General features: G+C 38.3%; 1 protein-coding gene across 1 annotated transcript; it reads right to left on the reverse strand.

Moving 5' to 3' along the window:
• Window positions 1-622: 622 nt before the first annotated feature.
• LOC131840875 (adenomatous polyposis coli protein-like) lies at window positions 623-23,816 on the reverse strand. The gene is given in 14 exon segments (XM_059189064.1): window positions 623-4,459; window positions 4,462-4,797; window positions 5,024-5,091; window positions 5,596-5,675; window positions 6,616-6,684; window positions 8,164-8,426; window positions 9,096-9,148; window positions 11,073-11,158; window positions 12,748-12,932; window positions 16,875-16,972; window positions 17,840-18,002; window positions 18,395-20,366; window positions 20,456-21,865; window positions 23,532-23,816. Coding segments are annotated over 14 exon segments (8,877 nt in total). The 3' UTR covers window positions 623-650.
• Window positions 23,817-25,603: the final 1,787 nt, after the last annotated feature.

The following is a 25,603-nucleotide window of genomic DNA, read 5'->3' on the forward strand; positions in this document are numbered from 1 at the left end:
TCAATTTATGACGGTCTGATTTCATTTTTATAACAATTTTGTGACATAATGTACAACAGATATAGTATGAAATTTCGATCCACTTTCATAGTAATATATTTATATTGCTCCAGATGACACTTTATTCAAATATGTAAATATAAATTTCACTTACAATACATCAAGTATATTATATAATATATTTAAACACATTAAAAAACATAATGATTTGTCTTTATATGTTTGTATATTTAATACAAAATTACCGAACGGGATGGTCGTATAACGTAAATTAAATCCTATATGAGTAAATGCAACAAATATACAAATTAGTACGTAATTAAACGCTAATTTGGTTTCACTCAATGTTAAATAAATATTGCGGGTTCAATTATTCAAACATACATTAATCTAATACCGAATACACTAAGAACCGACCCATTGCATATTTAAAGACATTGTAATAACTAATTTTTCTAATCATAGTTTAACAGTAATCAATACTGCGTTGTATTGTTTTAAAATTTCAAAGACATAATAATCATGCCAATGTTTTTAATTGACCATATATCAATCAATTGTTAGAGTTACATTTCCCAGTTTATTTTTGTATTGTTTTGGTCAAATTCAAGCAAGGGATCAAGGGATATCGTTCTTGTCTCTTCACTAAATTACGTTGATTGCCCATTAATAGGTTTTCTAGTAAATATTCTTGAGTTAACTGGTTTCTTAACACTAGCTTGGTTAGTAGGTTTCGCCGGCGTCGATTTAGGTCGTAAACTCGGTATCTGTGATACTCTTATGCCAATAGCAGATTTTTGTTTAGGCGCCGACGATACCTGGCTCTGTTTCGGTTGTCCTTCAAACGTAGAACTCCTGATTAACTTCGGAGTTTCAGTCTTGTCGCTTTCTATCCACACCCTCTTGTCAGGTTTCGTAGGTTGTTTCTTGTTCTGTTCTACTTTCTTCCACAAATTTGCTATTTTGCTCTCAACTTCCTTCGCTTTCGATGACTGTACGGAGTTAACACTAGACGTGCTGCCTTGTCTTGACGCACGAGATCCTAAAGTTACTGTTTTGCCACTCTCATTGCTTTGGAGACTGTGGTTTGACGGCGAATTCTTCATGAGTGGTTCTGACTGACGTTTTATGTTAGACACTTTACTCGGCTGCTTCGTTGGATTGCTTCGATTTGCTTGCGGCCGCGAGTAACGACTCAGCTGCGGTAACCTAGATGGTGACGTATTAGGGTTAGGTTTTGTCGGCGACGAAACTTTCGCTAATCGAGGTACGTTCTTCTTATCGGGCTTAGGCAGATCTTCAGGTGGAACAGTGCTTTCCTCTTTTGTAAATGTACCTTGTCTTTCTAATGGCAATGGTTTAGTAGCAACGAGAGGTACAGATATCGGTTTTTGTGGAGCTGTTTTGGAAGGAGACTTGTTAATAAGAGACTTTTTGGGAGACGTATTAGCACTGGGTGTTTTGGAAGAGGTTGGAGTTTTGTTTGGAGTTTTGGCAGTCATTAGAGGTTTAGCTAGGTTCGTAGAGCCTTTTGCGGAAGGCGTCGTCGTTTTTGTTGTGCTTTTACTAGGAGGTGTCGATGGTTTCTTAGCCGTAGACACGTTTCTTCTATACGGCGATACATACATAGCTTTCTTCCTACCTCTGACAACTTTAGGAGATTCTGGCTCCTTTTCGAGCGAGTCATTGCTGTCTAAACTCTCGTCACGGCGTGACGGTTTAATTATCTTGGGTTTTGGTCGAGACATTGGTGTTTCTGTATCTGATTCAGACTGTACCCTATCTTCAGAATTACTATCCCCTTCGTAGCTCGCGAAGTCACTACTACTTGGGTTTTGACTCTTGTCACTTTGCATTTGTAAAGTGCGTCTATAAGATGCAGTCATCTCTATGTTTTTGAGATTGTTCACGACACACATATCGACTGCTGATGGACTTTCAATAACGGGTAAGTAGTTCCTGAAACTCCTTGTGTACGTTTGCATTTGTGTGGAATTCAATTCAAAGTCGTCTTCATTGTGTCCGCTGTCAGCATCTCTGGAGAATACATCGTCGTCTCTGTGCTTATCATCAAGTATCTGCTGATGATTCATTTCATTAGACGACAAACTGTCATATCCCGTGGTTGTTTCAACATTTTCGAAGTTTGCATCTTTCGTGACGAATGTCGGCGACGGTGGTATGTCCTCGCTCAAAGTCCGAGTTCGGAATCTTTCAGTGTCCTCTATACGTTTCTGTTTCATTGTCTTTTTTGCTGCTAGACGCTGTTTCAGATTCTCTATACTGGAATCTACTTTGATTTGAGATGACTCCTGGGCCAAAATATTATGTATGTCAACGGTTTGTGTTTGATACCTAGCTCTGTCCTCTAACCTTCTTTGTTTGGCACTGAGTTTCCTCTTACATTTCGAATCTGAAGTGGCAGTATAGTACTCGTCAGAGGGGCCGCTTGCATCACTCTCCGACTTAGTCCAGGTCACAAATTCTTCCTCTATTTCTGGAACAATTTCGTTCTCTGTTACGCTATCAATGATTGTGTATGTTTGATATCTATCTTTAGATACAACCCTTTTTTCTTTTGGTGTTAAATATTTAGAGTTTCTTTGTCGCTTTGGCGTAGATTCCACACTACTTATATCGGATGGTATTGGGGTGCAATTTTCGGAGCCTGAAGGAATGTCGGTTACAACATTTAAAGTGTTAGAGACGCAATCATCTAGAACTTCTTGTGCGGTGGTTTGGTCTATTTCTAATGTAGACTCTGCCATTTCATCAAACAAAGATGGAGGATTAACCTTATCCAGGTCTTGGAAGACAGTTGTGAAGTTATGGTAAAGCGGGAAGTCTTGTATTGGCTGTTTGAAATCAAACACTACAGGAGTTTTTTCTTTAACCTCTGCCACTTCCGAGACTATACTTGATACCGAGATCATACTGCTTTCCATATCGAGGTTCTCCATCTCCGAGGGAGGTTTTACATTATCTAAGAAACTAATAGGGTTGCTGTCTAAATGCTCCGAGCTACCAAGATTGAAAGAATTGCTCAGGGCTCGTTTCACCATTAGAGCGACCGGCAGAGATTTCTTGCGACTGCGTTGCGATTTTTTAGATACTTGACCGGAACACTCGTCCCATTGACCCGAGACACTCAGGGATAACAAGCTGCCTAAATCAGAAGGCGGCTTTACATTGTCCAAGTCGAGAGATGTTAGAGATGTGATGCTATTTTCCATAACATACTGCGAACTCTTTAGTTGAGCGGCTAATCTGGAAGCTTCCTTTTCGATGGCGGCAGATATTATCGAGTCGAATCTGTGTTCCCCGTCATCCGTTAAAGAGGTAAAACTCGGCTCGAGGCCGTTGTGTAGTAACATGACATCGCCATCTTTTTCTTCGGTCCTGAGTCGTCGCATCTCGGTGTTCTCACCGTCCAGCTTATTCGTTAAATCCGGACGGGAGAACGACATGTTGCCTTCGCTCTTCTCGAGGAGATCCGGAAGGGCCATCCCGGCATCGACGACCTCGCTCCTGATCGACGAAACCATGTGGACGGACCCGCTGATGGTGGGGAACGTGACGTCGTCCGGGCAGGTGTTGTCGTTCCAGGTGTCCGCGGTCCGGCCGGACGGCTCGCCGCGCCGGACGTCCGGGCGGCCCGGCCGCGGCGGCGAGCCCGCGTCCGACAGCGAGCCGTCGCCGACGTCCGCGTACGACTCGTTGGACACGTCCAGGTCGTATCTCCCGTCCGACTCGCCGGTCGTGTCCGCGGCTGCGAGGACGAGGCACTCGTTCGAACCGTCGGCTGCGAACGTCCTCACCGAGTCTAAAGTCGTGTCCGCATCCGCTATTTGAGCGTCCGTGTCTGCGATGGGTACGTCGGCGTGTGGCGTGGGTACGTCGGCGCGTGGCGTGGGTACGTCGGCGCGTGGCGTGTGTGGGTCGGCGCGTGGCGCGGATCCGTGGTGCGGTGGCGGGGGGTCACACCCAGTGGGCGTGCTTGGCGCGGTGCCTGCGCGCCCGCCTGCGGCCGCGCTCGCCGCAGACGGCGCCGGGACGTTTTTTGACTGCTCCCGCGCCTCCCCCCTCGCCTCCCTCGCCTCCCCCCTCGCGTCCCTGCCCTCCCCCGCGCCGCGCGCGATGGCCTCCTCGAGTATGGCTCGGTCGCGCGAGTACTCGTCCCCCTGCATGCGTTCGAGCGCGCCCCCCTGCCGCCGTCGCGTCGTGTCGCGTTTCCGCTCGTCGCGACGACGGTGCGCGCGCGACATCCCCATACGAACGCTCCGCTCGAACACCTCCATGTCCGTGGAACCGAAGGAATCGTTGCTGAGCGACGACAGTGAACTGCTGCGGTCGGGCAGACTGGCCGCCGGGGGAGATGCGTTCATACCGATCAGGTCCCGTTCGAGTTTCTTCATCTTACTCGACGGCTTCAAGTTGTACACCCCGGAAGCGAGGTTCTCTCGAACTCCGGGTCCTTGATCTTGGGACGGTGCTGGGGGATCTTGTCGCTTCGGTCCAGAGATTTGTGGTGTCGCCCGTGCCGTATCGATTCCGCTGGTCGTTCTACTGAATGTGCCTTGCCCCTACTATTGTCTAGGGTGGTCGCTCTCGGGTTGACGGTTGATAGACCGGCTTTGACTGTTTCTTCGAATATTTCCCTGTCAGTGGAGCCGAATGAGTCCAAGCTGAGGGAGCTCTGAGAATCGTTTCTCAGCAAGTTTGTGGCGATGGGCAACTTTGATTTCTCCGATGAATTTCCTTGTATTTTGATTGGTAGAGAACTTTCATGATTTCGGCCTGAAAAATAATAATTTGAATGGTTATTATAATTAATACACACAGCAGTAAACAAATAGCCCAGTAGTAATCATATCAATATGAGAATGTGGACAAATTTAGCATCATTTTCTGAATTTAGCACTTTCACATTTTAACGGATAGCGTCAGCATACAATTAGTGTAGGCGGAAATACTTTTAAACCCTGTATAAATAAATATAAAAATAACTAGTTGGTGAACGTACCGGGCGCGGGCGGTGGTCGTGGCGGCGGTTGAGCTGCGGCAGCCGGCTTGGGCGGCAGCGGTGGTGGACTGTGGACAGCAACGCTTTTAAACTCACCGTACACTCTATTCATTCACAGCATTAGGTCATAACTATAGTTGAGCGGTACTTAATGAAATTTGAAATGAAACAGATTATATCACAAGGTCGGAATAAAAATATTTTTATAAAAAAATCTGACGAAGGAAGGAAACGGAAAATGATCAGCTTATGCTAATGACGTATTTAATAATAATAATAATAATCTCATGACTCACACAGAGCTATCTAGACCCAAGTTAACCTAGCTAATGCTTGTGTTATGGGTACTAGACAACTAATACAAATACATTGATTTTTTTTTCGTAAATCATACATAGAAAACACTCAGACAGATACAAACAATTATAATAATGAATACAAATGTTTGCACAGTGCGGAATCGAACCCGCAAGAAAGAAGTAAGGCGGTGTGCTAAACCGCTAGACCACCGACCACCAACTAATAGATTTGCTGTACGTATTTAATAGGCAATGAGGAATGAAACTTCTTACCTGTCCCGAACAGTTCTGGTGTGTTCATGTGACAACTTGACAGTTTCAGTGGACGAACGCAGATACGGCGGCAGAGATCGCTGCAACAATATAACACACACAGTGTGAACTCGTTTAAAAAAAAAATCTGTAGAGCTCACACAGGGCCATCTAGTCCCAAGCTAAATAGAGCTTGTGTTATGGGTACTAGACAACTGATACAAATACATAGATTGAGTTCATCACCATTTTCTGCGGAATGCTACTGTGGATTAATAACCCTATTGCTAGCAATGTATTATCTCAGGTTGTACCTCCACACGGTTCCCCCTGGAAACCATCCAGATAAATTATTGGTGAATTTGTCACGTTGTACTAACTGTCCTGACATCATGCTCATCTTATCATCCTCCACTGGTGCCCCGCCAGCGTAAACCGTTAGCGTAGGCGGATGCACCATTCCATTATCATCCAACAAAAAACTTACAGCTAACTGTTGAACATAGTTTATAATAATAATGTAATATACCCCTGGACAATTCACACAGCGCCATCTAGTCCCAAGCCAAGCAGAGCTTGTGTTATATACAACTAATATAAATACAGAGCTATTTTTTTGTAAATACATAATTAGTATACATAGAAAAGCACGAAAATGCACGACAAGTATCTGCAGATTCTGCCAAACTGAAGAGGAAACGCCGCTACACATCCTATGTGGTTGTAGCCCACTCATGCATAAACGAAATATCTCCTTTGGAAAGTTTACACTCTTTCCCGAGGAGATAAAAACGATCGCTCCTAAGAATATCCTTCAATTCTTGTCCCTGACGGTCTAGGTAGCGAACTCTGAAAAGGGCGAGCACAATAGATCTATGTAGGTACGCAGTGCTACAGGTGCTACACATCTGACAATAGCCCAAACAACCCAATAAAAATAAAAAATACATAGAAAACGTCCAGACTGATACAAACAATCATATTTATGAATACAAATGTTAATATGCGACCACTAACTCTACAAGCAGATCATGTACTTACGTATACATCGTCTCTGTCGTACATATTGCTGGAGGAGATGTCCGACGGTGGACCCTTGTTTTTCACCACCTGCACCAAATAAATGAGTATATAACTTGCTTAATTCACCTATAGTCGCTATTTTTTTATAATAATAATATTTTATTTTATTATTAGGTTTTATAGCTCATTTTATTAGTATTACAGTTTTATTATATAGCACTTACAATAATAATAATAATAATAATAATAAAACTCTTTATTGTGCATAAAAGAAACAAATAATTACAAAAAGGAAATAAAAAAAAAAGAAGGATATGCAAACAAAAGGCGGCCTTATCGCTTAAAGCAATCTCTTACAGACAACCTGGGAGATAGAAGAATTGAGTAAGGGGAAGGTAGGTGGCGCACTATAAAAAGTTAGATAATATATGAATACTAAACATACATACATACAAATACCATTAATATACATATATATATATATATATACATATAAATAGAATACATATACATAAATAGAATATATAATTATTATCTGATTACACTAATAATGAGTGCGTAGCGATTTCTATGTTGATTGTCGCATGCCTCTTACTTGTTACACTGTAATTATTTATATAAAAAAAGCATCTATTAAAAAGAGCAACACACAAGTTTCTTGCTCATTCTTCTTGTGATGAATCTGCATTCCGAATGAGTGGTAGAATCAAAATATGACTATTCAAAAGTGCTTGTAATGAGTTTATTTGAATAAAGATTATTTCTATTTCTATTTCTATTAGAGTTAATATTAGATAGTACAGACACACATTACACAGACAAAAATAAAATCACACATAATATCTCAGAAACAAACTTTATATAGCGTATGTTGCCAGCTTTTTGAGATTCTTAGTGTTGGACACTATCGTTTTGAATAGTCATCACTTATTTTTTTTTAATCTACCATACATTCGGAAAACATCATCACAAGAAGAATGCGTATTGCTCTTTTAAATAATTTTGTTGTTAACTTTACAGTTTTAATTTGAAAATTGTGAATTAAAACTATCAACTAGCACTGATTCATTAGTAGTTAAAATATTACATACACAACTAATTATTAGTGTGTAGTAGATGACTACTACTAATTATAGAGCAGTCCCTACAAGCAGCGCTCGTTCACGAGTATGACGGATATAGTATGATATACGGATATAGATAATGAAAAGCAGGGATGTTATGGATATGAAATTTCGGATACGGATATGTTTCGGATATAGGAATGGTTATTATACCGGATACGGATACGGATGCGGATATGAAAATATTTCGGATTATCCGTTATTTTCGGATATTTTCAGTTATGGATATTATTTTTTTAAGGAATTTCAAAAGTAAAATACAAATAGCTAATAAAATGGTTACATAACGTGTCTCAATTAGGCTCAGCTCCTATCCGATATTATCCGAAACTTTTATTTCGGATTCGGTTACGGTTACGAATATTTTATTATATCGGATATCCGATAGTTTCGGTTACGGTTACGGAGCTCCTTAACATCCCTAATGAAAAAAACCATTTACCTTCGCGATGCCTTTCTGTATACACTCCTCAAGCAGATCTCCCGCGTCGCTCAAGTTGGAACTGTCTGACGAATCGTTGGCGGGTTGTATGGTAGTATGTATGGCTTGGGACTGCATGGTTTGAAGGGGTTGTATGGGCGGTTGCATGGGTGTAGAGTCTATAGACAACACGGATAGGTTTGAGTTGCTGCCGGCCTTCGACAAGATGGCGGGCGTGTCCTCCGTGAAGTAGACTCGACACACGTCACTGGGTGTTTGCGTGCCTGGAATTAAATATAAATTATAACATTATTTGCAAATAAATGACAGCCTCGGTGGTTTAGTGGTTTAGCAAATCGATTTAATTCCGATAGCCGCGGGTTCGATTCTATGTACGGTAAAAACATTTTTATTCATGAGTATGATTGTGTCGGTCTGGGTGTTTTTTACATATATTATGCATGCATTTACAAGCGTTGCTATCCATAACACACGCGTTGCTTAGCTTGGGACTACATGCGAAGTATGAATTGTACAAAAAAAGAATTAATAACGAATTAACTGAGAAATGGACATGTTATATCAGTTGTCTAGTACTTATAACACAAGTTCTGCTAAGCTTAATAATTATAATTAATAAAACATTACATCAACGAATTAATGAAAAAAGGCCATGTGGTTAATTTATATGCATATAGGTCGAAGTGCGAGCGAAAATTATACCTGGAATCTCTCGACAATCTTCTATTATATAAGACTTTTGCCTATCTAGAACTGCAGTGAGTTCTATACCAGAACGTATATCTAAAGCTACACTAGCAGTCTCCGACCAGATTTGTCTGGTTAGGAAGAACATGAGCGATGAAGGTGAGTATTGACGTCGGCAAAGAGGCACTTTAAACCTACACCCGGGTCACACGTTCCGAATAAATATTTTGATTTGATCTAATTACCTTTTAGTGCATTAGAGTTGTCAATTGCGTTTGGCCGCGGTTGTATGTGAACTCTGAAAAAAAAATACAAAACTATATATTTTATTTATTATATATATATATATTAAAAGATCTATTTCAAAACTAACCATGTATTCTTTCATAAAAAATAAACTTTTAGTTAGAAGTGACTGTGTAACAAGTACTTGTGTAATCCACATTACTAAGAACGAACAGCCTAAGGGGTCCCCTATAGTCCGGGGTACCTTGTAATCGGACAAATTACAGGTCCAGTGATAAGGTTCTATGTTATATATGTGGAGGTCCACCTGACATGGTAAATTGATAGCAAGGTTAGTAATCCACATTACTAAGAACAATAAAATAAACAATACCTACTTCTAAATGAATTTTCAGTTAGGGACACAGATAACATAATATGACATAGTTAGGGATATCAACACAAGAGCAAACCTAATCATAAAAATATAAAGAACACACATAAAGATTGAACGAAATCGTTTGAATTTGGTCTGAAACTTAATATTGATCAATTCATCTATACATATAAATAACATTAGAGTGTCTGTTTGTAATATTGAAATAACCGTTTTTTACTACATGCGTATGAATATACATAAATACGGTACATACACCAAAATAACATTTTATACAATTTTTATACATAAATACGGTACATACACCAAAATAACATTTTATACAATTTTTGACTGTCTGTCTGTTTGTACCGGCTAATCTCTGAAATAGCTGGACCGATTTTGACGGCACTTTTTTTTAACAGGTGTTGATGTAATAAGGAGTAACTTAGGCTATTTATTTTTTAGAAAAATTCTATAATTAACTTTTTTGTTAAATTTCACGCGAACGAAGTCGAAAAAACTAATAGAAATAAATACCCTGAAAAATAGTGTGTTAGAGGAAATTAATTATAAATATAATGGATTTTATAAATAAAAATAATGTTTGTTAAAAAAAACTTAATAAGCACTTTACAAGCTACAGAATTCGAGCTAAAATAAGTCGGTGGAACTCATTGCGATCTCACAGAATTGTTATTATGACAGACAGCAAAAGTGCATTGCAGCATGTGACTCGATGCACCTCTGGTTACAGAGGAGTATCGAAGGCTTATGCTGTGCTTAAACAAATCAAAGAGATTAAAAACAGTGGAGTGGATCTCAGATTGCAATGGGTTCCTTTTTTCATTCTACATACATTTAAAATAAAATGTCATGATATGTGGCGAGAATATTTCAATAAAAGATCAACGGAAAAGGGCATATGGTACAGAACTATGCAAAGTGAACCCCTCGTATCCCATGGTTCCAAAACATTAACCTTAGCTCATTCCAAACACAGTATTAAAACTCATCAGTAAGAAGAGATGTTTGCTCATTCCGAAACTTCCGTCATGCTCTTAAAAGAGAAAAAAAAAAAAAAAAAAGGTGTTGATGATATCTTAGGCTATTTATTTTTTTATCATATTTTAATATGAAATAATATCCGTAAATTAATGTTTGAAAGCACTTTTAAAAAAATATTCCAAAAAATATACGGAAAGGTCAGTCGTTTTGCTCTTAAAGAGAGATATATTTTATCATATTTTAAATAAACATTGGAAGACATTAAAATTCAACAATATCAAAATACTAGCTAAAATAAACATGGAAGACCCAATAATATCAAAATACTAACTTCGTCTGCATCACACTTGACATTTATCATTACACTTCGCCCAATCCACATATCTTTTTAAACTATAACCTATGTGTTATTCTAATGTATAAGCTATATTACTGTAGTTTCATAAAAATCCGTTCGGTAGTTTTTGCGTGAAAGAGTAACAAACATCCATCCGTCCGTCCGTACTCACAAACTTTCACATTTATAATATTAATAAGAATTAATGTATTTATTGTGAACTGATAAAAATACACTCAAGTTGTCTCGGTGTGTAATATGTTTGATATTTGTTACCTGTCACCCTGCGAGCTGATATCCAGTTGATCTGTGATGATTCTATTGTTCTCCCGACGTGTCATACCAGGCAGCTGTATTGATTGCTGGAAAGAGATAACAATATTACATGTATTTTTGTGATAAATATTGTAATAATGTCTATTAGAAGATAAATGTTTGATACTCTAAAACAGATATATATATACATATACATAAACAGATCGTTGATCATTTTTATATTATTTATTAAAATACAAGCTTCTACTCGCGGCTTCGCTCGCATAAGTTCATTACGGGCTGCTATATGATGCTAAAGTAGCATAGTGTTGAGATTTTATTGTTGTTTTTTTTAAAAAGTGTTTTTTTTTAATAAAAAGTATCCTATGTTCATTCTAATATTTTCAAGAACGTGTGTACAAAATTTTATGATGATCTGTTCAGTAGTTTTTGCGTGAAAGCGTAACAAACATCCTTATTTCCACTTTTATAATATTGGTAAGGATAAGGATTTCAATAAATATCACATTACATACCAACTATGCACACCTCAAACATCTAATCTGAAAATTTAAATCTGTAACGGCTGGACCCATTTCCATTGCTGAGCCTTTTACTCGCAGATAGCTAATGTTATAAGGAATAATTTACTTTAGAAATTTTATTTATTTTAATAAATTTGTAAATTCATAACTCCGATATAAAAAGAAAGATACACTGTACTCACAAGTTGGTCACAATTTTTTTTGAGTTTTTGGATTAGCTTTTTATCTCAATAGACAAAAGTAAGATCTCTGGATACGAAAGATATATGTTAAAACTAATATCTTTTTCTTTATCAATACAGTCATAGAGCACGTAGCGAAAATAGAGTAACTAATCGAATGATCGGTAAGTGAAGCCATAATGTGGTCAACATTAGGTGCTTTTACACGACACGTTTTTTCACGAGCAATCAAGAGTACGTGCGATTTAGCGCTGGAAAGCCAGGGCGCGCAATCCTGTGATCAGGGGCGGATCTACCTAAGGGCTTTTTGAGCTGTAGCTCAGAGCCCTGAGGGTACAAAGGGACCCCAGTCCCCACTGAAACGATATTTAGAATATAAAAAAATATCTAGAATGTTAAAAAACCTATCATAAGGTTGGGAACCCTGAGATCAGTCAACCCTTGCAAGTGCGCGTCTATGGAAAGGAACGGGGGATTTCTGGTCGCTTGTTTTTGGTCGGTGTATTTTTTTAGTTGAGTAATATAATTAGGTTCGGTAGGTACGCCCCTAAGTAGATTTAGCCCAGGGCCCCACAAATTCACGATCCGCCCCTGCCTGTGATCATTATACTATGTGTTGTATCTCTTTAGCGTGTATATTTCATGTCATTTAACATTCTGATTTATATCTTAATTTTTTTATTCCAATGCTTTATAAATTATCAATAACTCTATTATTACTTCCTTTGTTCCATAGTCAGATGTCCGCCATTTGAAATATAAGATAGAGTTTACACTGTACTTAAATCTAATTATGAGACGTAAACAAATGGAAGGCTGCCGAGTGTTGACGGAAATATTACAAGTGTGGGCATAGTGTAAAGACAGCTAATGGATATAGCAGGTGCACTAGTGCAGCCTAGTGGGGCTCATAGATAAAATGTTACTTAATAAAAGTAATTCTACTCATTCATTCATTAATTCACTCACCGCCGGCTCGTCGTCGATGGTGAGGCTGCTGAGCGAGGTGGCCGCGGAGAAGAGTGCGGGCGTGTGCTCCACCACGAACTGTGACACGCGCTCCTCGAACACGGAGCCCGGCCCCGCCCCCGCCTCCCCCGCAGCCTCCGTCGCCTCCGTCGCCTGCGACGACTGCGCCCCCGCTCGCGAACGATCTGCTCATCGTACATTTCCTTACATCATCGTCACCAACAGAAAAAAATTATAAATCTTTAAAGTCGACTAGAATGGTTTTTTTTATGGATGATAATGGAATGGAGCGTGCGCCTGCGCTAACATGCTATTTTCCCATACAAAATGTTCCTAACCTGTCAAACAGGGTTCGTTCAGATATTTATTGCTTTACTAAACTTCAAAAAACTCATGACATATTATTTAATTCTGAAGCGGAACGGAGTTTGCTGGCTCAGCTAGTTGAATATAGAAATGACTTCATAATCATAAACTCATTTCAAAATAAGAGCTAAGTTTCTTATCAGTACTTATCTGAACGCACTCAACTAACGGTAGATTTTGCTTAAAGATATTTTGATTTGAAGTTCATTTCATCACTTAATGCATTTATATTATTTTGTTTCATTTCGTGAGTATTAGAATGTGTGCTACTTGGAGTGTTACGACCTTCCCCATTGGGGGAAAGGGGAACATGGTACTAGCAATGTACCATGTCAGGTTGACCTCAACTAGAAACCATCGTGATAAATTCCTGGTGAGCTTGTCACGATGGGCTGACCTGACCTCATCTTATCATCTTTCACTGGTGCCCCGCCAGCGTAAACCGTTAGCACAGGCGGGTGCACCATTCCATTATCATCCAAAAAAGACCTTACCCACTAGTTGATCAAACTCCGACCGTTATCGGCTTTACACACATATTGCCAAACTTGTTTCTCTCTAAAAAGCACCATCAGGCAATTAATAGGGTTTGGATTTAGTTTGGATCCCTAGTTGACAATTCAGCGACCAGACTACGAATTATACAAAATAAATGTATTTAATAACTACATAGCCATGACACCACTCATACGTGACCATTTATTTATTTAAACTTTAATGAAATAGTAGCCTATTGTACAAAATTTTAATGCTTATAGCATTCTCTACCCGCCAACCTGGAGTGCAGAGATACTCGGCAATTCCTGAGGACTGAGTTTTTATGCTTCGTATCCAGTAATTTCATTGTCTCATATCATCATTTGACAACCTCGGTGGTCTAGTGGTTTAGCATACCGCTTTACGTCCGATGGTCGCGGGTTCGATTCCTCGCACGGCACAAACATTTGTATTCATGAGTATGATTGTTTGTACCGGTCTGGGTGTTTTCTATGTATAATATATATATTTACAAAAAAAAATTATGTATTTGTATCAGTTGTCTAGTACCCATAACACAAGTTTTAGCTAGCTTAACGTGGGCCTAGATGACGCTATGTGAATTTTCCTTAGATTATTATTATTATTATCATACAATATAACCAACACATACATAGCTTACAAAGCGAACAGACAACTTTACTAAGTTAATATTTTTTTATCATTTTAACTTTACTAAGTCTACCTCTGTTCATTGAACACTAAAATTTTTTAATAAACGAGTAAGCGCGCATTTGTTTATATAAATTCTCGATGATCATTAATGAATGTAGTGTAGTATTTAGAAACTGAATAGAATTGATCATTAATATAATGAGTCAACAATACTGAGTCACGTAACAAAAGGTAATTATACGTAACAAACGTACAAGAACCGGAAAATAGTAGAAAAACAATTCTAATTTGTTTTGCATAGATGTCAATGTACCCCAGTGACCATAATACGTAAATTCAAGATAGTATTGTAGTCTTCTCTCAGTAAGTTGTATGAACAGTTATAAAATTGGTTTTAATATATATAATAATAATAATAATAATAAAGCCTTTATTCAGATATTTGTTATTTACATTTTACATTTTGATTTTTAATATGACTTGTAGTAATTGCATCAGAAACTACTAGATGGGTAAGTCAGCTAAAGGTCGTAAAGCTTCCCCTTTAGCTGCCTGTGATGTATGCCAATATACTCCACCAAAGTATTTATAAGAAAATGTTTATATCTATATAATTTATTAAATGAAATCATCAAATTGACTGCTATGTATAATGTCACTTATGGGACACAGTCACCTAGATACATCAAAATAATAATTGCATTTAATAATGTCTAGTAAGACAAATTCAATATTGTCTACTAAGCACTGCTGTGTCTAAAACTGTGTCACCCCACCTTACATTTTCCTATTGTTATTTAGTATATAAGATCATTATTTCTGTGTACACATTGTCAGTTTATCATCATCTGTAATATACATCGTCTCGACCAACAACATCTTATTATTCACCCGCAACATCACTTAATCCATCATATCTCTTATATTACACTAGCTGTCCCGGCAAACATTGTTTTGCCTTAAAATAAAAAAAAAATGAAGGGTGGACTACCCCTAACATTTAGGGGGATGAAAAATAGATGTTGGCCGATTCACAGACCTACTCAATACGCTCACAAAATTTCATGAGAATCGGTCAAGCCGTTTCGGAGAAGTATGGGAACGAAAACTGTAACACGAGAATTTTGTATATAAGATTATGTGTATACCTAATGTAAGTTCTAAATATTACTGCATTATAAAAGTAATACTACATTTTATTTTAAAATATTATATTAAACATTTCGTATATTTTTATGCTTTATTGGATGACATACAGCTGACGTATATCAACCGTCATCTTTGGATATACATAAATAGCAATAAGGTCCTCACATCATGTGACCCGTTGCCCTACGGATTGATGACTTAGTCCCCAAGTTATCATGCAGTATAATCACCATTGACCCTTCTGAGACACAACTAAAGCAAGTTGTTGAACGGCAGAAATAGGCGTTAAAGATTTATAGATTTTTTAGTAGTATATAACAATATTAATCTGGAAAAATTAAAATCGTTTAGACGAGAGTTAGCGCACGCAGCCGCATATGCACTGAGCGCCACTGTTTTTTTTTCCGGACTAGTTTAATGCTATCAGCCGCAGCTGGTCTTTACAGCTTCACCGAACGATTTGGGGGCAAGTTGAGATGGAAGAAACACATGGAAGAACTTATGGAGTGGCTGAAGGCCAACTCCTTACGGAAAGTAACTTTAGTCTCAAACCTCGTCTCAGGCCTTTTTAATTTCTATCCCCGTTTAATTGGACTGGGGATTGACCGTTTTTATAAGTTAGTAGCTGTGCCCGCGACTTCGTTCGGGTGAAATATCTAACCCAAAAAAGTTAAAGAAAAAAGTGTCGTTTACTTATATTTATTAACAGCTCAAAAAATAAGTTTCAAGCTTCTAAAATGACGATACCTCAATACAATTATTCATCTCTTCTTTCAATCCCTTACAACCCTTTTTTCGCTTGAAAAAGTAGCCTATGTCCTTTCTCAGTATCTATACTATCTGTGTACCAAATTTCATTTATATCGGTTCAGTAGTTTTGACGTGAAAGCGAGACAGACAGACAGACAGAGCTACTTTCGCATTTATAATATCAGTAAGGATTAATTCAAATTACAAATTAAAGTGAACGAAACTGAGTACTTCACTTTGTAAACTATTTAATAATAATAATAATTATTATTATTATAATAATAATAATCTCAGGACAATTCACACAGCGCCATCTAGACCCAAGTTAAGCTAGCTAAAGCTTGTGTTATGGGTACTAGATAACTAATACATATACATAGATATTTTTTTTTTGTAAATACATACTTATTATACATAGAAAACACCCAGACCGATACAAACAATCATACTCATGAATACAAAATGTTTGTGCCTTGTGAGGAATCGAACCCGCGACCATCGATCGTAAAGCGGTGTGCTAACCGCTATACCACCGAGGTCGTCAATTTAATAATATAAGAAACTGTCAGTGTGTAAGATGATATAGCAGGATAGGGAGTGAATAACGAGACGACTGGGATGACGAACAGGGATGAATGGAAGAGAAAAACCTATTACGCCGACAACAAATATATGGGATAAAGAAGATGATGATATAACTGGAGACATACCTGGTGTGAGGTTCGCAAGGCTCGGCGGTGAGGCGGGCACGCTCTGTCCTGGTGAGTCCGGAATTTCGCTCGGGGAGATACACCCAGATGGCAGCCGACTGAAAAAACAAACAAAAAATATACTTTATTTGCGGCCTCGGTAGTACATTAAGGTAGTTTTCAGGTACAATTTAAAAAATATATTAGCACTCTGAACTTCTTCACTATATCTTAAATCTATATATACATATATAACTCAAAGGTGACTGACATAGTGATCTATCAACGCACAGCCCAAACCATTGGACGGATCGGGCTGAAATTTGGCATGCAGGTAATGTTATGACGTAGGCATCCGCTAAGAAAGGATTTATATTAATTCTACCCCCAAGGGGATTAATAGGGGATGAAAGTTTGTATGAAACTTTGTCAATTTTAAACCGATCGGACTGAGACTTTGCATGCATAAAGCTATTATGAGGTAGGCATCCCCTAAGAAAGGATTTTGATCAATTCCACCCCTAAGGGGATAAATTAACGCGAGCGAAGCCGCGGGCAAAAGCTAGTATAAATATAAAATTCTCGTGTCACAATGTTACTTACCATACTCCTCCGAAACGGTTTGATGGATTTTTATGAAATTTTATAAGTATATTCAGTAGGTCTGCGAATTGCTACTATCTACTTTTCATATCCCTAAGTAATAAGGGTTGTCCAAACCTTAACACTTATTTTTTTGGACGACATTTTTATTTTTTTATGATGTGACATTACAATACATACAACCCTATCATATCACCCTTTTATCACCAACCCGTATTTTTAATAGCCATTTTAATTTATATGGTAAGACGTTTGCCGAGACAGCTAATTAACTATAAGTGTGCGAAATTTCATACTATGCCGTCCGCGCAATTTTCTTAAAAAGGGGTACAAAATTTTTACTTATTCTAATGACTGATGACGTATTCTGGTACGTGTATTACCTGAATTCCGACAAGACGGAGCCCTGGTCATCGTGCGGGCCGCAGTCGGGCAGCGAGCCCAGCGAGCTGGACCGAGAGAACATGAGCGGGGTGTCCTCCACGAACCGCGGTGACCCAGCGCCCAGCGACGTCGGCTCCGACGCGAACGTGACCGCCTTCGATCCTGCAATAGGTAAAAATAAAAATACAACCGTTATGTTTGGTTTACGTAAACTCACATGGAATATTAATATTTTAATTACATAGAAAAACACTTTGCGCAATTGGAGTGTTCTGGTGTTTTATTTTCTTCAATTAACAAATAAACATGCATACAAATATAATTGTTTAATTATATATTTATAATTTTGCACTACATGGCATTATATAAATTAGAAAATGGTAACGTTAATGTAATAGGCTATCTTATGACAACGCATCTTTTTTGGGCAATTACTTATATCTATACTGTAATATATGTATTGTTAGAAATTTAAAATTCTAATTTATTTCATGTAAGGTCAGATTGTATATCATATTGTACAAGAAAAAAGAATTGTAAAGTTAAATACAAACCTTCCTTATCCTTCGAAATACTGCCAGAGCTGGGCTCTTGAGGACTCGGTTCCACGTTGATAGTAGCCATAGCATTCTTTTTAGCTATACTGTCTTCCTCGGTAGGCTCCCCGACGCTGCTAAGGGAACTGACTCTCGAGAAGCAACCTGGAGTGCCTTCATCGCAGTAGTTTACTGGCTTCTCAGGACTTATCATTCCTGAGCTAAACTTGGTGTCAAATACCTCCCTCTTCTGATTAGTTTCAGCTGCAGACGAGGCTTGGGGCGTGGTGGCCGCTCTGTCGTTGTCGTGTCTAGGCGGGTCTTCTATGGAACAAGTGTCCTTCTCGTCCGAATGGGTCATTGCTTCTGGGTGTTCTTTCGTGTGCGGTATTGTCTTCTGCTTGCCGTCTTTGCCGATCACTCTGAGATCCGACATTGATGTAGCTGTCGAGAATATAATCGGAGTTTCGTAAGGTGTTCCCTCCGTTGCAAAGTGTTTGATAGTGTCTGATGGACCTGGTGGCTCTGATAAGTCTGAACCGGTCTCCGACTGGTGTTCCGCGTAACGTAGGGAGTAATCTGTCGGCTGGTCTAGATCAGTCTCTTGGTAATCCCCAAAAGTGTTCGGGCTCTCTTTTTTAGAATACTTCTTACACACCTCTGATGATTTCGATTTGTTGTCAATAGATTCAGTATCATTTGATTTGGTTTCCGAGTATTTTCGACTATAATCAACTGGTTGGTCACAAGAATCCTGGTCGACGTCATAACCAGATTCTGTATAATTTGTTCTCATGTCTGTCGAACTTCTCGGAGGTGGTATAGGCGGTTGAGTGGGATACCGGAGATAACTGCTTTCTTTAGTATGTGCCTTTGTACCTACTTTGAACGCATCGCTCAATCTTTCACTCTTCATTAAGTCTTTATTTCTCGGTGTCGGAACCGGTACTTTCCCAGTGCGCATGACCCTTTCGAAAACGGAGTCTGAATGTGTGCTTGTAACAGAGTCTTTGCTCTCAGATCTATTTACAGTATTAGAACTCCCACCTGTCGTGGAACGCGATACCAGCGCGCCTTTTAACAAAGTATTACTGCAACTCAGGTAGCTCGCCAGGTTTGCACTGTGGCTTAGCGATATTTGCGACGCCAAAGACCCCATTAACGGAGAGCTGGATGTCATTCTGTGTCTTTCCAAATTCAAAGCCATTTGTCTCTCAGTGGCTGTGAAGAGGTTCTTTTCTTCTCTATTACTTGTTGTAGGCGATGTAACTGGTTCGATGTTGTCACAAGTTTCAGCTAAATTTTGATCTAATTCTTGTTCTAAAGCTTTTTGTTTTCGTACGCCAAGCGTCGGCAGCGCAGGAAGATTCATACTTCTTGCCGTGGCGTCTAATGATATAATGTGATTTTTACCTGGTTTTGAATTAAGTAAATTTTTGAGAGCGGCACTCGAGCCCATGGCTATCATTTTATGTTTAGAATGAATGAGACTTCTTAGCATCGGTACAGCCCCATGCTCCCACAAAAACTCTTGATCTTGGGGACACCTTGCAGAGAGATTCCATAAAGTACCACAGGAATTGCTCACTACTGTTAAGCTTGGAGACTTCAGGTGCTGTAGTAAGACACTTAAACAATTTCTCTCACGGAGAATTTGCCTGTAATCTTCCCGAACGGCAATGTGACTTGACACATTCCTCATGATGCCACCTGCATTTTCCACTATCGCTAACGTTTTCGTCGGTGAATTATAGCTGAGCATATCCACGAGGAATCCCAAGGCGCCATCTACTGAGCACAAAGCTACTTTGTTCATAGAGCAATGGGCGGTTAAATTCCATAAGGCCGACAGCACTGATTTTAGAGTAGCTTCCTTCTGACACGTCATAGCAGCCTTCGTCAGACCTTTAACAGCACCTACTTCTCTTAAAACTTGTTTGCTGTTGGGGTCAGCACGCCAAGACAAATTTCTGAGTACTGCGGCTGTCACCTATAATAATAAAATACAAATTAATGAAAATAATGAAAAATTTATATAAAAAAATATTATCACTTTAAAATCAATAAATAAATGAATACCTGTCGCATGTCATCGTTGGGAGATTCTAGTTGTTCAACTAGAGCTAACATAAAGTCTTTGAAGGAACATAATAGAGATTTGTTGTTTCCATCACCAAATGTAAGGTTAGTTAAGGTCATTCCAGCATATTTGCGCATAGTAAGACAAGTGTTGTCATCAGTTCTACTACCATGAGCTGCTTGGTCTCCGCTAACTAAAGCGGCAAGCGCTTGCAAGCCTCCTAATTGACAAACAACATGTCTATGCTCTTCGTCGAAAGACAATTTCATTAAAGCGGCGACACTCTGACTCGGATGTTTACTAACATCGTCTTCTATTACTTCTCGCCCATCTTTTCTGGTTTCCACAACTTGTTCTAACACATAACAATATTCCCTAACTTGCTCTAACAATCTCCATACTCTCGCTTCCCTTCTACCTGCTTTATCATCCGTTTGCGTGAGGATAATATTACGTAGTGCTTTAGCAGCACGGTCTCGAGTTTCCCTCGGCACTTTTGAATGTATTAACTGGACTAATAAAGGGATACATCCAGATTGTCTCATTGCTACACAACTTTCCACGGAACGGCTCATTTCTAGTAGAGGCCCACTTAGATCAGCGTTATTTTCGGGTGATAAACTCAAAAGAGAAATTAAAGAGTAAACACATTCCATTTTATTTTCTAAATTGGAAGAAGGCCTGGCACCTTCTGTTGATCCATTGCTAGAGAAGCTGCGTACGCTGGAAGCATCATGACTCGTCCAGACGTCGCCTTCTCCCGGCCAAGTCCCTCTGTAAAGTTGGGATGCTCGTTTGTCGCGCTCATTCGATCTTGCAACACTTTCAAGGCCATAATGTAGACTGCTTCTGTAAGTGGTTGTATGAGGCCGATCATCTTGGGCCAAATATGAAGGTTGAATTTTTTGTGGTCTTTTTGGAAAAGCACCGGCTTTTTTCTGTCCAAGACTATCATCGCCATCGACTTCGTCATCAAGAAAGTTAGGATTTGTTATATCACTACGCTCGTCGAATTCGTCGGGCGACGGAGAATGATCCAGAAAATGTGGTTTTGGAATTCGGCATTCGATGTTTGATTTGGAGGGTAATTGGTAATCTTCATCGAGGAAATGTGGGCGGCGTGGAAGCGAGTCGGACTCTAGTGTCTCTAAATCTAGTGTCAGGTCCCGAGAGCGCGCCTTGTCTGTTGTCTTCGGGAGAACGTTTCTAGTAGGAAGTGTTTTGACATCTTTTGGGATTTGTAGGCGGCGCGAATCGGGCGAAGTAGGAGACACGTCTAAAGGTCCGCGAGGAGTTTCACTTGAGGTAGAAGGAGTGCAGTCTTCACTGGCAGATGGTCCGGAGTCAGTTAACGGTGAATTGGAGGAGTCCATGCTGCTCCAGGGATCTACCATCACTTCGTTCTCCAACTGCAACAAACCAAGAGAGAGTTTATTGACTGTTTAAGGGAAAAGAAGTCAAGGTAAAGGTCTGCAAGTGTTGTAAGGTAATCAGCTTAAGACGAATGCCGAAAAAAGTAATGAAGTTAATCACTTGGTCAAGGTCAGTCGGTCGGAACGCTTGCTAAGGTATTGCTTATTTGTGGACGCATAAAAAATTCCGGTTATTGGCACGAAAGCGGGAGCACGCACAGGCATTTCATAGCGAATACAAAAAATAATCTTTGTATAATTAGCGAGATCAATTTACATCATAATTGAATATCGATGTTCAAAATACATTGTGTGTTGAAATAGTAAATTGATATTACAAACTCTAAGGCTGGAACGTAACGGAGTTTTTGAACGTGTGTAAAATACCAATGAATAAGTCGTTGAATGTAGTGCTGTTAATGGGTATTAATAATTAAACAAAACTATAGTATTTATAGGATACTTCTGTAATTTAAAGAAAACTTCGAAAAAACTAATTGAATATAATTGAAAGCTTTAATAACAGATACACATAATTATAAACAGACAGAGATGACATAATATCTACAAGCGAGACACAGTGAGTCACTTGCCATAATGAGTTACGCCGGGCCATTACGTCAGTTGTTGTGGCACAAATAAGTTCCCTTAGGAGTTTAGTGGCTTGAATAATTAAACTAAAACATGATATGTGAACAACGCCAGATAGATTGAATGAATTTAAAATATGGTTGTTAATTACAAATAGTTGTTTAGAAACAACAAAAACATTTCTCAAATCTTCAGAGACTAAACATAAAATTATATTTACAAATAACAAAAAGAATAGATACTCTATTGATTCTATAATTTTATACAAATTTTAGCAAAACCTAGTAGTAGTATATGTTAAGAACTTTTGGCATAGAAATAGTACTGTTATTGTGACTTGTCGGATATATCAAATAGACAATGTGCCTCAATAGCCTAGTTTCTAGTGTAAACTAATAGACAGTATTTCCACTTGTCATAACACACAACAATAGCAATTAGCATAAACAATATCAAGGATATATCAATAGATGCAGTTATTACAATTTAAAACCGCATGATGAGCGGTTAAATTTTCTATTGTTTACCACATAGATCTCCTAATTATATAAAATTAATATTTGTGGTAAAAATTAAAACAAAAACACAACTTTTGTTTCCACATTAACGATCTATATTCATAAAGTTAATTTTACTAAGAACTATATTAACTTCCAGAGTGTTTTGCTACAATTCTAATTAAGAAAATTGCCAGATAATCATAACATAGTATAAAACAAAGTCGCTGTTGTTGTCTGTCCGTCCCTATGTATGCTTATATCTTTAAAACTACGCAACGGATTTTGAAGCGGTTTTTTAATAGATAGTGATTCTACAGGAAAGTTTATATATATAATACATGTACACCCGGGCGAAGTCGGGGCGACTGGCTAGTAATGGATAAAACAGTACAATAGCTATAATAGTTTTATTGGATATTTACATCAAATCAATGTCGAAGGCCATAATTGTATTATTATTTTAAAATATAATACATTTTCTATTTAACTATATATAACACAAAAGGAAACGTGAAATCAAATCCTATCCCTTTTAAAAAGGAGAAATCGATTCATACAGCTAAAGTACTTACCAAATCAGTGTTATTAGACCTTGTTACGTCATCTAGAGGGTTGCCATTTTCCATATCGACGCCGGAGTCATTAGGATCGCCCCTCCTTTTACCATCTGTCCTGGCCAGTTCATGGTAATTGTTTCTTATTGGATTAAAATTAATACGCAGATCCGTTGTGAAATCATCGTACAACTTGAACTGATTCGCATTGAATTCAGTATCATTGTCGAGAACATTGTCGATTGATGTTCTATCAGAGTCTATAGTGCTGTACGTAACTTTGTAATAGTCACGTGAATTCATTTTTATATTCCACTGTTTATGTATTAAATATTTCGTATATGTTTCATGCTAAATTATTGTAAGCTACAATTACAACATTGTAAAAAACAGAAAGATCTATGGTAGTTGCGCCGGAGGCCGATACAAAGTGAATGTGGGTGTATTGGATAACGTCGTGAGTAGCATTATAAATACCCTATCACTATTCAAATCGTACAATCCACCACTATATTTCATAACTGTAAGCACTAAAATTTCGCCGTAAACCGTTGTTCCACTTCGAGGTGACGTTATGGAACATAACGCTCTTGCGCTAGATCGCAATGTAAAATAGGTCGCCAATAAACAACGTGTATTAGAAACAGAAAGGCCCTTGTAGGTGTTACCAATTTTTATTTATTGCTGAGAGATTATTTTCATACTGGAATATTGCCAGAGTTTGATGATAAAGATACGCCCGTGTTATGTATTGAAGATCCGAAATATACTGCTTTTATTCTTAAGTGTTTAGACCAATTACAAAAAACTTTAGGAATGTACATGCTCATAGACCTAACGTCAATCTGTGTAATGTCAAAATAGGTGATTCACTGTTACTATCAGCGACATTAAGTTTTGCCTATGAACAAGCTACAAAATACATTGCAGTATACCATATGGTAAACATGTTACCCTCAAAACGTGACAGACAGATGAATAAAAATACATCATTACACAGGCCGCTCGTAAATGTAATGATGAAAATAAATCCGGTATATTTGTTTATTTTGGATGTGTACAAGGTTAAACATGTCTCATTTTATGGGATACAAAATAAAAATAGACAGAAAACTTTAGACAACGCCGTTGCGACATAAAATTTACGTGGTTATTTCAAGTCTCTCGACCCCTTTTCCGAGCTTGCTTTGACGACATCTCGATGACCCTTTTCTACTAGCCTTAAGATACTTCAATCAAATTTATGTTAAAATTTGAGCTTGGTAGATAAAAAACCTATCACATTTTCTAAATTATGCCTATAAATAGAAAAGATAGTGGGCACAGGACAGTGTTAGTCATGGGGAATAGTGGCCCATACCATGCCAGTTCGATTTCCTCTTGGTCATCGCGACAAATTCAATCTTAGACGAATTTTATCTTTATTCTATCTATACGAAGCGTTAACTGATCTGATTTCGGTCAATCTATCATTCTTTATTAGTACTCCGTATGCGGTTGCTCCATTCCATTATAATTCACATAAGATAGAAAGTGTTTTAATTTTTTTAACAATTTAGCCAAATTAACGTACTTTGACTTGTACAAAGTTACATTTTGAAATAACATGCGTTGAATTTTATTAGAAAAAAAGAAAGACTCCCTACATAACTGTACATGTGCAAAGCGGGCGGGTCGCTAAATATTTGTAAACACGTCGGCAAAATATTCAACACATTTTTTATTAAAGCTTGCTTTAATTGAAAGTGTCATATGCTACACTAGATAAGTGAAAACACAAATGTTTACTGCTACACATATGGTTAAAGGGCGACCAGATTTGGTCAAAACAAACAGGCGGTCCAAATGAGATAAAGTGGGTCATCAAAAGCACCTAATGATGCATTATTCAGTGTCAACGAACTTACGGATTACGTAATTGAAAACGTTAGCAAAAAGGTCGATGTTCCGAATGATTACGTTCACGTACAAGGCTTGTGCGGAGGTGCGGTTGAATGTAATATTAAATTAGGTCGTAAGTGGCATAACACAAGTCAACATAAAGTAAACACTGAGCTTTTTAACATCGAAAGGGACTATTACTTAGGACA

This window comes from Achroia grisella, unplaced genomic scaffold, assembly GCF_030625045.1.
Source record: "Achroia grisella isolate CSIRO2021 unplaced genomic scaffold, CSIRO_AGI_Agris_v1 utg15124, whole genome shotgun sequence".
In the NCBI taxonomy this organism is placed as follows: Eukaryota; Metazoa; Arthropoda; class Insecta; order Lepidoptera; family Pyralidae; genus Achroia; species Achroia grisella.